The 16835-nt window shown below is 44.1% G+C and overlaps 1 protein-coding gene across 8 annotated transcripts in view; it reads left to right on the top strand.

Annotated features, from left to right (window-relative positions):
• The first annotated feature begins 8528 nt into the window (after window positions 1-8528).
• DPY19L4 (dpy-19 like 4) overlaps window positions 8529-16835 on the top strand; it is a 34776-nt gene continuing 26469 nt past the window's right edge. For 6 of the 8 annotated variants that reach the window (XM_087749713.1, XM_087749672.1, XM_087749723.1 and 3 more), the window contains exons 1-5: window positions 8529-8765; window positions 12218-12325; window positions 13295-13419; window positions 14049-14139; window positions 15893-16014. In XM_087749713.1, coding sequence (XP_087605839.1) covers window positions 8624-8765; window positions 12218-12325; window positions 13295-13419; window positions 14049-14139; window positions 15893-16014 — 588 coding nt within the window. In that variant the 5' untranslated portion in view covers window positions 8529-8623. Of the gene's footprint in view, window positions 8766-8823; window positions 8895-9053; window positions 9378-12217; window positions 12326-13294; window positions 13420-14048; window positions 14140-15892; window positions 16015-16835 lie in introns of those variants that run through there. The other 2 variants (XM_087749704.1, XM_087749699.1) reach the window with 2 other exon arrangements.

The raw sequence follows: 16835 nt of genomic DNA, 5'->3' as shown, positions 1-16835 counted from the left end.
ATGAAAATTTAAACTCTAGCATATAAGAAATTGTTTCAGGATAAAATTAACTGACATTTTGAATACTCACCATTTACACTTGGGTTTAATTTATAGTCAAATACTGTTTACAAAACTTACCAGAGAAGTTTCAGTGATATTTGTGGGACTATTTGAATTCAGGGAAGCCACATTGGGCCCTTACAGTGGTTAATTATACCCTTCTGAAGAATATTCCAGGAAAGGGTTACATGATTGCTGCTTCTCAGGGTCCCTGATGTCAATGGGATGGATACCGTAGTCTCTCTTGGGACTATCCGTAATGTTTTCTGTGAATGAAACGAGCTAGTCCATGACCAAGCAATTCAAGTAAACTTTCTCTCCGGGAGGGAATCCAGGTTTCCCTCTCCGTCTCTTTGTGTTTCGTTCCTTCGCATCCCTGCCAAAAATGACGAGTTCAAGGACTGAGCCTAAATTTCCTGTCAATTCCTGTCGAAGTCGTTGCTGTTGACATCCTGACTCACTGAAGAGGAAGGTATTATCTGCCTCCGTCAACAAACATCATTCTCTTTGCAATTCCTCGGGCAGGACCAAACTCTTCACCTGTAAGGTCAGAGTTACGTAAAGCTGGGAAGGATATTTAACAAATGACTCTAAGATGACGTACACAGGAAAAAGTAGCGCGGCCAACTAAGCTCAACCACAAAGCCTGGTTTCCCCAGATTCTCCCATCACAGGAACCATATAAACATTTGGCACTTTCACTAGCAGTATGCACCAACACGTTGAATGTTTGCTCATCTGAACTCTCATAAATTAATCTCTTCATAAATTGCTCATTAATGATAGATGTCTCATCCACCTACCATCCAGGCTGTCAGTTTTACCTGAGCAGAAAGCACTTGCATCATCAACTCAAAAACGCCCAGAAAGATTTACAAGGAAGCAAAGAATCTGCTTTTGTTTTGAGATGACTGTATTCAGATTAAATGTCAAGTTTAGCCACTTTTTGCTTGAAGCAAACCCATACCTTTCCTTCCCTCCCTCCACCTGCCAATGTATATTTGCTTCTTGTGTAAGCACTGCAATAAGGTATTACAGTAACAGCCACTGTAACACTGGTAATAATACCACTGATGATAATAAATATCTTGCACTAATATAGCACCTTTCCTCTGGGGATCACACTGGGCTTTAAGAAATCAGTGTGGGCATCTCCTCCAGAGCTTCCATTGGAATGGAGTAAGCCGAGATCCCTGCCTAGCCAGGTCCTCCCTCTCATGGCATTGCTCCCTGAGCCCCCCTCTCCATCTCAGCACGTTCATTCAACGCAATAAGGTTTCATCCAGAGTAGCTGAACGAGCTATCGGAGATACCAGGAGTGGTACAACTACTTTCACTGGAAGAGGAGCACAAATTCGAGTGTGGCAAGTGTTGCAGCAACACAGCTGTGCTGCTTTCTGCGCCCAAGGTTTGACCAACTTTCTGCATATCAGATGGTGGGGACTGTTTGAGAAGAAATATGCAACTGCAAAAATGAGTCCAAGGTGAGTGGCATAAGGATGGGGAGATTTCAGATGGAGGAGGAACAAAAGAACCAAATCATGGCTCATATGCTTAGGTTTGTTACCCCAGCTGATAGAAATGCATCTCTCAGGAAGAGGAAGAGTCAGTCTGCAAACAAGCTAGAGATATTCCAGTAACATCGTGAGCTTTGACACGTGCGATAAATCATTCCTCTTCTTCAGGTGACCCAGTTTTGTCACTGGATCAATCTCTCATCTTCATTAATTACTATTGAAATTGCAGGCAGTAATCCATTTGCTGTAGAACAAGCAGGAAACAAAGTATTTAAAGTATGATGAATCAGTGCTTTAACTAGCCCAAACATGACAGGCAAAGCTTTCTGCCGTCACTGGTGATTCCCCAAGAAAAGCATTTATGTAACTGTATAGTTATGCATAATTATACAGCGATGCGTGTCCTGCTTACGTGTTAGGCCTATTTGTTCCATGCGTTTTTCATAATGCCCCATGTCTCATAAAAGCAGTTACACAGACTGATGTAGGTGCCAGTAAAAGTAATAATTTCAAATCATAGAATCATAGAATCATAGAATTATTAAGGTTGGAAAGGACCTCTGAGATCATCGAGTCCAACCTGTTAGCCTAACTGCCTGGTGCACCTCTAAATGTGGCAGTTTAATTCAGACAACTCCAGGCTTGGGGAGCATCAGTTCTGGGAATGAAGTCAAAGCCTGGCAATGCCGACCAGGAGTCAAGAATAGCTCAGGGAATGGAACTGCCCTTCCTAGAGGAATCACACTGTAACAAGCCGTCTGGCTTATGTTTGCTCCTCGGAAAGTTACAGCTGGGATTTTCAGAGCTGCCTGGGAGTCGGGAATCTGCATCCCAGATGGAAGTTGCACCCTACATTGAGAGCAACATGTAGTTCCATCCACTTCTTTTCCTGCTGTCTAGGAAATCCTAGCAGACAACAAACAGTTCGGTAGCTTGGTAATAGCTAAGCTGCCTGGTTGGAGCGCACTTTGCCCGCGTTGGAGTCTGTTCCTACTCACTCCACTGAAAAGCAGCACCAGCTGCAGAGAGCTGCTTGAGTCCAAGACATTTTAATAACACTGGACGCAACTCTTGAGGAGGGACCTAGTGTCTGCTTAGTGTTAGGGCTATAAGTTGTATTCCTGATGATTTATAATCTTCAAGCATCAGGCCAAACTCCTTTCTGTTTAAAGTTGGAAACCCATCAAAAGCAAATATTGCCCTTCCTTCTGCCAGCAGTAACATGGCCGGTCAAGAACATGGGGCTAAGGGTGGGAGTCGCTGTGTTGGGATAGGGAGATGTGCCCAATGAGTGTATTTAGTAAGACACTAAGGCACAAATACATTAAAGATCGCGATGTACCTCTTCTCTGAAAAACACTTATATAAAAAAAAGGCCAGCACGATGTTCCAAGAGCAATTTCCTGGATGCGATCAGTCATTCCCGCTGATGTCAGTGCCAGGGATGGGGCTTCAGTGACTTCCAGTCATGCTAGCCCTGCCCTGCAGGGACAACACGGTGCCTGGGAAGTGACCTGGATTCTAGCGCTTGTTTTGCACCAGCTGAAGTGTTTGCTAAGCCCTCCTCATCAGCACCTGTGCAATGCCACCAACTGCACTGTCATCGCACAAGTGTCACTGGGGACACCGGCGGGATCCGGGGAGGCTGCGCTGCTCGCGGCCAAGCAGCTGATTAACGGTGATGATGCTGCAAGGGGAGGCAAGGGGCCAGGCTGCCTTTCCGTGTTGGCAGGGCAGGCTGTGGCGGGGAGCAGCACCTTCTTCCTCAGAAATGCAGCCCCAACAGCTGGGCTGCAGAGACAAGAGAGCCTCCAGGCTCCAAAATCTGCAGGGGATGGTTAAAAAACCAGAGGCCATCAAACCCAAGGGGAGGGAGACAGGGGGAAAATACAGCTTTGACCAACCATAGAAAAATAAATACAGCCCTGACACGGCAGAAGTGACAGTGAAATCAGAGACACGAGCTGCAAGGAATGTCGTCATAAGCAATAAAAAAACAAATTGTGGTTTAGTAAGAGCTGACCAATGTCCTAGGTGGCAAAGCGTGAGTCAAAGGAAGCGCTGAGCTGTGAGTCATCCACCTCAAAGGGCTTTATGCTTGGATAAAAGTCAGAGACAGCTCAGGGAGAAAAAAGGAGTGCAGGAAAGAACAGAGGCAATGGCAGAGCACTGGGCCTCCTCGCAGAGCAGCGGCCAAGCGGAGGGCAAGGCTGCTATCGGCCAGTTACGCTCCCTTACAGCTATTTCTAGCTGGGCACATAATACACTGCGTGTTTTACAAATACAAGGGTCAGGCTCCTGCCCTGGAGAACTTGGTCTACAGCACAAACAAGAACTAGAGCAAGAGCAGAAAGAGGGAAATGGTACAGAAAGCAAGTCCCATCACTAAGGGTGGGTCCGTGTGTTTAAACAAACAAACAAACAAATAAATATCAATTTTTTTCTCCTGTAGTCTTTTTACCATGACTTTATTACTGATATAGTGCTCCGCTGGCACTTGGACTGGAGGAGCAATACAGCAATTAGCCAGCTGACGTGGCTTGGTCTTATGAAGAAAGATGAAAAGCGAGAAACTAATACAGAAAATTACAGGTCAGATAAAGGCAACTGTGATAAGGATCAATGCATTTTTGGAGGGTGAAAACACAAAGAAGGGTGAGGAATTATTTGAGGTGGTACAAAAAAGGGATGGAGAAGATGACGGGATTGTTAGAGGGAAGTAAAAGAGAAAGCGGCCAGGATGAGAGGCTGTACAGCATCACGCAAATCTAAACACAGGCTGACTGAGAAGTTAGCTCTAGATTACAGGGAAGCATCAGGAGTGACAGGAAGAAGTAAAGAAAACGAACGTGCAGGATCTCATGCTGCTTCAAGGACAGTATTGGAAAAAACGCATCTTTGAAGGCATGGTAAATACAAGAGGCAGGGTAGAAGACAAAAGAGAAGAGGAAGGTGGTCGTGGTAATCACATCAGTAGTGTCTTCTGTTTTGGGGGGAGCTGCTAAAAGGGATAAAAAAAGTTACAAAAGCTCCAGCAGAAATCAAAACATAAATTTACCACCAGAGGACTGAGGCAAAGAGAACAGAGCGAAAGCATGTTTCCATGTCCCCAACTCAGTTTCAGTGAGCAAATCTAAATTAGCTCCACTGATTTAATGGATATTAACCGAGTTTTACAATGAAGCGAGTGACGACAGAACCTGACTCACTTATATCCTGGGCAAGGCAGGCAGGAGCTGAAGTGATCAAAAGCACTGGAAGCTGTGCTGGGAGAAAGTAGGAAGAGAATTAAACAGATAGAAAAATCCCAAAGGTTCTATATGGTTCTATATGGTTTGTGCAGTTTAATTTTCTGACTTCTTAGATCCAGTTTTAAGTAATGCTTCCATATTGTCATTATCCCCCCACATCCCCCGCCTTATTGCCTTGCATTCCCTATACCACATGGGAGAGCACAGTGCAAAACTTCGGTCTCACAAACACTTATGTAGGCAATATTTTTTACATCCTGGTAGAACATATACAGCATATAATTAAAATAAGCAAAACCTTGGGATACTGATAATCCAGAACCATAAGATAGAAGCCAGAAAATTAACCCCACAAAAGGCTGAAATTAGGAGAATGGGTGAAATCTGTGCAGTCATTACCTGATTATTGAAACTAAACTTTACAAAAATATTTAGGCATGGGATCTTCTAACATGCAAAAAAATATAACTTGGTTTGTTTACAAAATAAACGAGTACACATTCTTTACTTTTGAGTAATGACAAATATGCCCAGTATTAATGCCTTTTAGTAAGGTACATCTGTGTCTGTTTGCCTCCTGACATCTCCAAAAGAGAAAAAGAAAGATTGTTAAGCTAGAAAGCATCAATATCAGGGACTTGTAAACAAAAAGGAAAGTTATGTCTGTAGGGCTTAGAAATAATATGTAAATAGAGAACGAATGTCATCATGGAGATACATGATGCATGTTTGTACAGAGAAAGCTTGGAAAAAGAACACAACATCCCTGTATTTATTCATTGTAATGTATTACAGCACAATGTTTAGGGCACGTTGTAAGCTGCCAAATGAAATAACTTTCATATAATATTAGGTACAGAAAGCATTTTGGAAGATTGAAGTGCAGCAGTAATAACATTTTCAACATTACTCTAAAAATTATTTCAGCATATTCATTCTGGGAGAAAGAAACTTGCATGAAAGATGATTTTTGCTTCTCCCGCCTTCAAAGGTGCAATTTTTCCATAGAAAAGCTTGGAAAAAATGAAAAGCAAGTGAGCAGGCTGGATTTTTCACTTCTCTGCTATCTGTACAGTTGTGCATGTAAATAACTTGATGTGCATTTATAGTTCTACGGAATTCCAAGTGTGGGATGATCCACATGCTGGAACATCAGTAGAAAACTGGAGTTGCACAAGAAATGTAACAAGGTACATTATGAAAAAGCAGGTACAAAGAAGGCTTAAGAAAAACAAAATTTAGAGCATAACTGAGCAGTCATTTGTTTTATTCCTGTCCACGTATTGATAGGCTGAGTACAAATATTTAAAACAATTACTGTTGTTTTGATTGCTATGATTATTTGTGCTTATTCCGGTAACTTACAACAGAATCAAGTTATGAAAAAAATAAACCAGATCAAAACCAATTACATTAAAAATGCAATGGATAATTTATGGATCATTAAAAACATAAGCAACTCTCTTAACTATGCAATAAATCAACAATTGCAGAAGTATTTTAGATTTTATTAAAAAATCCAGGAAACTTATAAATCTCATTTTACGCTCCAGTAGGACACACAAATTGGTTTAGTTTTTCCTTGCAGCTGCTAGACAAGTAACCAAATCAGCTTTCCAGCAGTTTGTCGGCCATTGGCCCAACTGCACGTCAGAAGGCATGTCAGAAGACATGCCATCCCCAAGGGGTGATTTCCACAAACCTCTCCGATAGCTCCTCCAACGGTTTGCTTCTGAGGGGTTTAAATAAGCCCAGCCGCTCTGCTCAGCGATGCACTCCTGCAGCAGACAGGGCCGGCTGCTGAGAGCTGCCGGGGTCACAGCCTCCCCACCCAAAATCGAGCCCAGGCAGCGCGGCTCTCAGCAGACCATGCCTGGGGAACTCCCTCCACACACACACATACAATGAGATGCAGACAGCACAGATCCTGGCCACCTGTCAGTTATTTCACTCTGGTTATTTCTAAACTATTAGTTAGCGAATGTCCAGGTGTCTTCAGCAATTTCTCAATATTCGGTCAATACCATCCTGCTCCCAGAGATGATAATCCTAATCTGACAGTTCATGTTCAGGGCAAGGCTCCCTCAAAGGCCGGCAGAAGTTAGTCCAGAGCACTTACGCAGCGAACGATGTCTGTGCCCTGGAAGGGAACCTCAGTGCATCTCTACACACATGCCCCGGATCATTAGAGAGAGATCCCCAAGCTTTGACACTACATGTCTGACCTAAAACAGAGAAAAATCTAAGACGATTTAGCTAAGCATCAGATTTTGCCGCAGCCCTCCAGCTTTTGCTAGACTATCTCTGCCAAGACCATGGTCCTTTAGACTCTGGAGCTTCTCAGCATACTTTTAATGATTGTCATACTGCAACAAACCCAGCTCCATGTATATAATCAGCTCGACTTATTGTCATGGTCAGAACTCAGGACTTTCACCACCAAAAATCCAAGCTACTACTGCTTTGGGGTGAAATATGCTCTTTCTCGCAGCATCACTACTTGTGGATTGGTGCAACCGAATGCTGTGCTTCAGAGACTCTACAAAATGACAAGGTCTTGACTGGGGGAGCCTGTAAAGGCTCCTGCAATAAGCAATGTAGGAGATAAGTGTCGTTGTAGCCACGCCATACCATTCTTTCCATCTCTTCCTTGGACCCCGACCTGTTGTCATTTCAAGCATAAACTACATATCTTCATCTTAAAGATCCTTCATCACCAGTCCTGTCCTCCTCACTTAACTAGTGTCTCTAATTGCATCCATCAGCGAATATGCTGGCTTCCCCAGGTGTTTTGTTAAGTTACAGAGAACGCTTTTCCATGCTATCCTTTACGCTCTGAAGGCATGCCCAGCTCACATTCACAGAATTACCCCATCCCTCCAAATCCTTCTTTTGCCAGAGTGCTAGCCATAATCACGATAATCATTAGGTGGCTGGTATGCTGAAATGCCCACCTATTCCACTGCTTAAGGATGTTTCATCTCTTCCTTTTGCTCTTTCACTGGCCTCCCTTTACCCAAACACAGCCCATTTTCCCAAAAGCAGGCTGTAACTTCATTAGGGGCATCCTTTTGTGCTGTATTTGTACAGCCTCTGCGAGAGTGGAGTGCTGGTACCACGCTCCGCGAGTTCACCGCGATGCAAAAAGCAGCCCAAAGCAGGCGTGCGTCAAGGCTCAACCAACCCCTTCTCTCACCAGGCCCAGAGTTTTGTGCATGGCCACCAAGCCCGGACTCTCCAGATGATGCCGTGCGCTGAATTTGGCAGCTAAAAACCTGCAGCGTCGCACTGGGCACGGAGGGCGAAGCCCTGATGCCACAGCCTGAGCGGGGTGCCAGGAGAGAGGCCTCCCCTGCTCCCGGGGAGGGAGGCTCTTCGTGCCGAGCGGGCGGCACCCCCAGGGGAGGCTCTGGTTCGGGCCCGGCGGCCTGGGCCGGCCCCTCTGAAGGGGCAGGACTGCCCGGCCCGGAGGCACCCCGGCTCTGGAGCCGGGCTGGCAGGCGCGGGGGGCAGGGAACCGCACCTCGCGGCCCGTGTGATGTTAATTTGGAGGCTGCGAGGCGGGGCGGGCTGACACGAGGCCGCGGCTTCGCGCCTCCCGAGCGGGCCAGGGCCGGCTGCAGCGGGAGCCCCGCTCCGCCCCCGCGCCGGAAGCGCGGGCCCGCCGGCCGCCTGCGCCTCGGTACGCGCGGCTGCGCTCCGGCCTCCCCCTCTCGCTCCGCCACCATAGTTCCGCCGGAGAAGGCTGCCGACGGCGGGAGCAACGGCGGGGCCGCAGGAAGTGAGGGGCCGCTGCGCTCCGCTCGCCGTGTTATGCGAGAGCGCTCCCGCCCCCGGGGCCGACGAGAGGCGAGCGACGGCGGCAGGAGCGCGGGCGGGGCGGCGTCGCCCCGGAGAGAGCGGCGGGGGGCCCCGGCGGGGGGCGGCGGCGGCCGCAGGCTGGCGATGGAGGAAGGTGAGGGGGGCGGCGGCGTCTGTGTCACCCTTATCCCCCTCCGCCGCCGCCGCCGCCGGCGGGGCTGCCCCGTCCCGCGCCCGGCCGTACCGTGTGAGGGGGCGCGCGCCCAACGGCCGCCGCCTCAGGGTGCGGAGCTGGGGGACGGGGCGGGAGGTCGGTGTGGCCCCGACCGGCGCCTGCCGTGCCGGGATGGGGATGGGGCTGGGGCTGGGGGCGGGGGCCGGGCCCTCTTCCCCTGGCGCAGGTCGGCAGTGGGGCCGCGGCTGGGGCTCGCGGTTTTGTGCCGGGATGGTAACGCACGTAGGAAGGTAAAGCGCCCGCTTGCAGGACGCGGAGCCGGCCTCCCCCGGCGGCGTGGGTCCCACCGCTGCAGCGGCTGGGGGCTGTGCAGGCTCAGCCCAGACCGATCCCCCCTCGGGCCCCGCTGACGAGGCCTCCTCTTCCCGCCCAGGGCAGCCCGTCGTTTGCAGTACCAAGCGGGAGGGAGCCGGGTGGGCGGGAGCCTAGAAACTTGGAGTCTGTTTCTCTTCCCTCGCCCGGTATTGCTTCTGTGCAGAGCACCCCGGGCCGGCATCCCTCGGCTCCGTGGATGCCTCCGTGGATGCCTCCGTGAGTGTGCTTTTCCTTTGGCATCCCCTCCGTTTCTCCGTTTGCATGTGTTAGTCTGTCTCCTCTCTCGTTTCGCTTTTAGCGCCCCACACAATCATTTTTCTCCAGGTCTTTTTTGTGCTAACCCCCCCTTGTGAGGACTAGGAGGTGGCATTTAGTTTTCTTGGGGAAATCAACAGAAACATGACTGTAAGTAGAAACAGAAACATGACCCAGAGAAATGCAAGAGCAACATAAGCATATGCGATACTGTCCCATGGCATATTCCAGCCTCCCAGCTGTTCTCAGCTGGGGGACTTTCTAAGCTGGATGTGGTTTCCATGTATTTAGTGGTCTTTGGCTATTTGTCCTCCATGAATGTGTCCTTCTTCTCTTGAATCGATGTAAACTCTTTGTGTACGGAACATTCTTTGGGTAGGAGTGATCTACATGAAGGCGATGTGCGATGAACTGTTCCTTTTAGCCTGACTCACCGGGTTTGTTTGATAACTTCTTGTTCCAGTATTAGAAAAGAAGGTGAATCACTGCGCTATTCAGCCTGTTTGTGCACTTACTAGCTTGTAGACCTCTGGCATGTTCCTGTTGGTGATCTTTTCCAGGCTGAGGCATCCTCAACTTGCTTCCTTGTTCCTTGTACGGGAGTCATTGCACACCTTTGATCATCCTTGTGGCCCATCTCTGAATGTTTCCCAGCTCTACTTTATCCTTCTTTACATGAGAGGACAAGAATTACAGACAGTGCTCAATTTACAGTCGAAAAATGGATTAATATAGTGGCACGCAGGAGCAATGAGTTATGCTTTTCTGCAGCAGATATACAAAAATAAGTGGAACGCATGTTGTCTCAACAAGAGTTGAAATAAAATGTACTGGGAACTTACAGGGAACTAGAAAGCAATCTCAGATGAAAAATTGCTTGCTGGATAGAGAGGTACTAGGGGCTGTGTCATCAATTCAAAGGCATAGATTATTTTTAGTTGTCACCTTGTTTGACTTTCATTTCACCCCATTTAAAGGATTCATAGAAGTGGAAACAGCATTTTTTCTTGTTTGAGGCAGCTGCAAATAAAGCAGAAGTAGCATACTTGGATCTTTCTTTATTATTGCTTTAAGTGGGGGAATTTGTTGAGCAGTCTTCAAAACCGAAGTGAAAATTATTTCTGACTGAGATGTAGTTGTTTCAGAATTAGAATTTTAAATTGTTCTTTCTTTGGGGCTTTTCTGTTACTGCTGCTAACTCTAGACTTTATAAGTGTGTTACACTCCTAATCTGGCTAACTTATCTGCCAGGAAAACGAAAGAAATGCCTTTTCCTCCAGTGTTCTCACTGCTGTTGCTTTGGTCATAACTAGGATGACAAGGGCAGACAGTTGTCTTTCCAAGCACATATCTGCCCATTCTGGTGATCTAGGTCTTTTTTCCCCCCATTTTCTTTTATGTGGTACAAGTGATTTTTAATGGCAGTGCACTTGGTATTTGTGATGCTCGTTAACTTAATATACATGACATGAAGAGATACTGGTGTATATTTCATTTTGGATTGACATAACGATAAATGTGATATTGAACGCCCTAAACCTTGTTTTGTTTAGTATCTTTCCAATTCTTGTCTTGTTTAAGAAGGTAGACATTTTCTGCTCATTCTATGAAAAATGTTATTGAGATCTTGGTTTGCTCAGAATAATTAATAAATTGCTTTGAAAATCCTGTTAAAACGTGAATACAGGTGTCCTGATACAGGCAGACACTACTTTAAAGGTTTATTTATATTACTACCTCTAGTTTCTAACTTTTAAAGCTAATAGTTGGGAGTTAAAAGTAGACCGATTTAGACTTGAAGTAGTATACAACCAGAGTAATTAAAAGCTTTATTGTGGGATGTGAAGATTGACACTTGAAGTTTGAAGTTGAGTGGCTTTATGAAAGAGCTGGTTTAAGTCCAGAGGAAATCAGTGGCTACAAAATTCCAAGCAATGTTGGACACTAGATCAAACCGGATAGGTAAAAATTCTGGAGTATGAGTTACAGTTAAACCTTTTCATCACACATGGATGTCATCTTTCATATAGTAATTAGATTGTTTGCAATGAGTCTTTTTGTATGGAGAGTTGCACTCTGTGAATTAGCCTCATTGCCTTTCAAACTGTAAAATAAATGGGCCAGCGCTTCAAATTGCTGTTGTTTACAGAAAACTAAACAGAAGCCGAAGAAGCCCTCAGTCTTGTGATGTGATCTACGTGGCCTAGCAGACTGGGCTTTTTAGTTACATGTTAGACTAAAAATTCATAAATCTGCTTAGTTCCACTAGATCTGGAAGCAGGAAAAAAGTAATACGTTTGCTTGATAAAAGCTTTCACTATATGAGTAACAGGCAGCTCAATTTAAAAGTAATGGACTAGCCCAATTTTTGTATTACAGTAATGTGCCTGGTACACTACTGTACTATAGCAGCGTAAAACCAGGATGAGAGTAGAATGAAATTGCCACCAATTTCTCCCAGTGTCTATATAACTTCTTTAAACTACTGCTTTCCTTCATTTGTGTAATACGTTCACCATGGAATAAACCAGTTAGCTTCCAGTTTGGGTTCTGGGTAATCCCAGAGTATGGCCTCAAGAGAAAACTGTTGTATTTTTGAAGGAATAACACAGGAATTGATTTCTGTATTGTTATACTGTTATTTTAGTTAGGCATATGAAATACTTTTCGTTTTTTTGTCAAATGTATCTGCTGTGGGGTTGAATCAGTAGCAATAACTGGCTGTTACCTGCTGCTGTGTGGATTTCTTAGAGTGTGATTTTAGGTATTGTGTTGCAATAACTTCAAAAAAATGTCTTCAGGGGCAGCAGACCTGCGACAGAGAAAGAAGCAAAACTGCACAGAATCTGACAAAATGGCTCCAGAGGAGAGAAACAAAGAAAACTCAAAGCTGGGAAGATCGCCAAAATGTAAGCTACAGAATTTTTAGCCAACTTCTGATATTTTTTTCACTATTCTTTTACGTTTTATGGGAAGATATTTGTAGCACAGTAATTTATAACAGACTTATTTTGAATTAGGTCTTTGAATGTTACAAGAAAAAACAGGCATGCACATGAGAATTCTTTAATAATGGCATTTTATGTATTGCAGAGTAAAATGGTAGTCCTGAATTGTTTCAGGTTGGGGGGGAGAGGCAGAGAGGCTAAGAATCCTACTGTTGTTACTATTTGAGTATAAATAAATATTTTAATTGTGCTTGGAATGATCTTTCAGTTGGGAAGCTGAAAGGCATGAAGTAATGGTACTGAAACAAGAACAGACAAAAAGTCCGTACAGCTTTTCAAGAAAAAGAACTAAAACCAGGTGTAATTTTAGGCGAGTGCTCACCAAGCTAGCGAAAACTTTTATGTTAAAAGTGCATACTAACTTGAGGGAGCTAGAGGTGAAGTAGACAACCATTGAATGAGTTTGATAAAATTCAGGTTAGTTCCTTCCTCTTATATTTGAAAACAGAACGGAGAATAGAATGTCTCTGTATTGATGTTAGGTGTGGTATTGCCACCTCTTTCTGTTAATGTCTTTAAGAAGTTTGTGATATTTTGGGTAAAACCTAGAGTTCACTCTGTTTATTTGGAAGACACTTTTCCTTCTTGGAATTCATTTGAAAATGAAGCTTACTGGAATGCAGAGAAATTTGCAGTGTAGTGTGTGAGTATTTTATCTGAGAGTCCTATGAAGCAGTGGTAACAACTGGGAAAGAAAACTCTGCAGGACAGAAATAACAGACCAGTTCTCGATGCATCTGTGCTGATGATGGTGTGATAATTCTGATGCCCGTAAGCTTACTTGCTGTTCAGAAATGAGTCATATTTAGGGCATACTGTTTGTTTCTAAGTCCTCTGGACTATTATAGCTTTTTCACTGTCCCTTTTCAGATATGTTAATTCAGCGTTTTGCGAAACTTTTCTTTGGCTGTCTTGCGGCAGTCACTAGTGGAATGATGTATGCTGTGTACCTCTCAACATATCATGAACGGAAATTCTGGTTTTCCAGCAGGCAGGTAAAGAAAAAAGTTAAACTACTGAAACAAAAGCCAAATTGTGTCCTTGAAATCAAAGCTGATCCATGTCAGGTTGGAAATACTTGCTTGCAGAATCCCATGTCGTTCTACTCAGGCCTCTGTCTTTGACATAGTCTCTTTTTTTGATTTTTGTTTTCTTTTTTTTTAAAAGTGTTTTTCTTACTAACAGAAGTCTTGTCTTGTCATGCTTTTATATGTTTTTCCATGCCATCCATCATTTGGAGAAAAAATGGAAGCATACTGGGATTGCATAAACTAAACAACAGGAATTAATATTTTTGGTTTTTGTTTTTAAGAACTGTATTATTTAGTGAAGTATGGAAAGTTGAATGAAATTCAAATTTGTGAATATGAAAGGATCCTGTGGATCTTGTGCTGAGTTACGATGTGGATTTGAGTTGCTCTGATTCTAAGCTTGTTTGCTAAGTTATAGAGAGCATTTTATACCTGACAGAGGTGCTGTGAAGATTAATGTCTTGTGGAATACTTTGAAGATGTACAGTGGAGTCATAACCATGTGCTGTATTACAAAACCAGTCTATCTGAAAATATATAGTCTTCTATGGGAAGAGATTGCAGGAGGTGAATATATTTTTTTTTCCCCCTAGGAACTTGAACGAGAAATTACATTTCAGGGTGACAGCGCCATTTATTACTCATTCTATAAAGAACTGCTAAAGGCTCCATCCTTTGAAAGAGGTACAAAACCCGTTTGTTTTATTAACCTTGAAAACTCCTGTTCCTTTGGAGACAGTAAAAACTCCTGCAGACTGGGGAGACTGATTTTATACTCTCATATAGGTATATCAGTCAGATTAATTAAAAACTGCATGCTATCCTAACTTTTCAGTGCCTTTTAAAAAACAATATTTAACTATCCTGTATTCCAGATTGCTTTTAATCAGTATTCTGGAATAGGGTTAATATTACTCTCATATTGCTCCATATGGAAGTTACCATTCGGTTTGCCAATGCCACATAGTGGATTTTATGCCATGTAAGCGTAATTGATCTTTAATTTGGGAATGGAGGATGGAAATGACTGTTTTCCATACTCTGTCAGAAGACGGAACAGTTTCTGTCAAGAGTTGATCTGCTCCATCCTGTCCCTGCCAGAGGTTTCGACTCCTGTCAGCTGTGATGAGTAGATGTTGATGAGCACTGAGCAATGGGGACAGAAACCAACAGGAAGGAGAACAAACTGGGTGGCGACGGTCTCTCCTCCCTTTGCGCTCCTGCTGTTTTTTCCTGCGCTGGCTCTGGCGCTCACTGACCCCAGATCCCTAAACCATCAGAAAACTAAAGCAATGAAAAGAAGATGGAACACTTTCATGCTAGTTTAGTGAGTTCAGGCCACCTGGGCTAGCATGGGGAAAAGGTGAGAACTCCAGGAGAGAAGAGGGAATGAACAGCCCTGTCTCACGGTGATCATCCATTGAATTAGTTCAGTCCCCTCGTGAAGCCTCATCCGAAACCAGTTAAACTTTGTAGGTGTAGTTTTATTGGTTGAACAGTTTCCCAGCTGATGTGCACGTCGGCAATATATGATAGGTCTTTGGTACAGTCAGTTCCTCTTTATCTCTGGGGAGATTACCCATGCTGTGGACAGATGGACTGCCCCATTCAGGCACGCTGCCTCTGCAAACAGGTAGACTCACGTGTCTACTAGGTGTTATGGGGGCACCCAGTTTTCAAAGGTGTATCATAGCTGTGCTGAACCCAGTTGTAAATCCTGCAAGACCTGGTTTGGCCTGCAGAGAACCAGCTGCAGACCAACACACCCAGACATGCTCAGAGCTGGAAACGGTAATCTTGTTTGGCTGTTCCATTGTTGTTGAGGGCTTTGTTCTTTCCCCCCACCCCGCTCTCTAATTTGGATTATTTTTCCTCTTCCCTCTATTGTCCTAAGTAATTGTGTCATTTTAAAAATTATAATATCTCAGAATGATGTGTCCTTCAAGTATGCCAGCTTCAATTTCATCTCAATCCCATACAAAGGCATATTGCGTTAAGTAAATGATTTTTAGAAGTCTCAGAAACTCAAGGCTGGAAAGGGTGACAAGGCCATCATATCTGACCCCTTTGTGGAGACAGGTTTAATACATCCTGCTCATCCCTGTTAGGTCTTTGTCTCACTTCTTAAGAACCGCCTGTGAAGGTGATCTGTAGGTAGCTGGTTCCAGGGCTGCATCAGTATGTTACTGAAAAGACTACGCTTCAGCTGGTTAGTTTGGAGCCTTCTATTTAAAGGCTAGATCAAAAAAATGTAATAACTTTGTTGCTAAATCAGTAGGGTAGAATGGCATCTGGCACAGAAATTTCTCCTTCCTTTAAAATTAGGAGTGGTGAATCAGTAGCTTTAATGATCAAATCTGTTTCCCTCTACCTTTCACCTCTTTTAAGAACAGCAATAGTAAGTGATTCCAAGAATAATATTTTTTTTTGTCTATAGGTGTTTATGAGTTGACACACAACAATAAGACAGTATCACTGAAGACGATAAATGCAGTCCAGCAAATGACTTTGTACCCAGAGTTGATTGCCAGTGTTTTATATCAAGCATCTGGTAGCGAAGTATGTGCATTTCTCCTACTTTCTGTGCTTTCATTATGGTTGTGTATGTGTGTGTGTATGAGACTTTCTACACTGTATACAATAAATACATGCAATTTTTGTTGAATGAATTGAGCTAAGCCTCTTACCAGGTACAGGTTCTCCTCAATTCTGATCAGTCTCTGGCATAGGATTTTGCGGGTTTATATGCACTAAACTTTTCTGTCTGTTATTCTTTACTTCTACAAAACGCTTAGAAATGCGGAGAGTATCTGTGCTATCCATTAAAATCAGGGAAGTTAGCTCCTTTGGAGTACAGAAGTCTGTTATAGTGGTGCCTCTCTCTACCCATTCCCCTGTAGATAAAAGGGAAAAACACTTCTGTAGATAAACCTTTTGTCTCTTTCTGCTCTACTTGGGCTTTGTTCTGCTTACGCTGCATATTTGTGTCCTCTCTCATTTATCTTTCTTTTTTTATTATTTATTTATTTTATATGTGCTTCTCTGTGTTTGGAACTGTTTTTGCCACATCTTTACTTCTCCAAGTTCCTCCCCTACATAACTTCTTCCAGTAGTCCTGGGAACGTTATACCTCACTGCAGTATAGTTTTATTTAATCTGACACATAAAATGTTCATGCTAAAGCAAATACAAAAATCGTGGCACTAGCAAGCTGAGTCCCGAAGCATGCTCTTAATTCAAACTGCTTTGTTCTCCCTGAGCCCAAAATAAAAGCATGCTCAATACTTTTCTAGAACAGGGGCCATCTCTTACCTGTTTGTAAAGCACCTAGCACACTGTTAGCAGTATGCAAATAGTAAATAGTAATCATTTCCAGCTTC

The sequence above is a fragment of the Nipponia nippon genome, unplaced genomic scaffold (genome assembly GCF_047370975.1).
Source record: "Nipponia nippon isolate SJK-2023a ecotype South Korea unplaced genomic scaffold, ASM4737097v1 scaffold_1, whole genome shotgun sequence".
NCBI classification, from domain to species: Eukaryota; Metazoa; Chordata; class Aves; order Pelecaniformes; family Threskiornithidae; genus Nipponia; species Nipponia nippon.
This window is presented reverse-complemented; position numbering and strand designations above follow the sequence as displayed.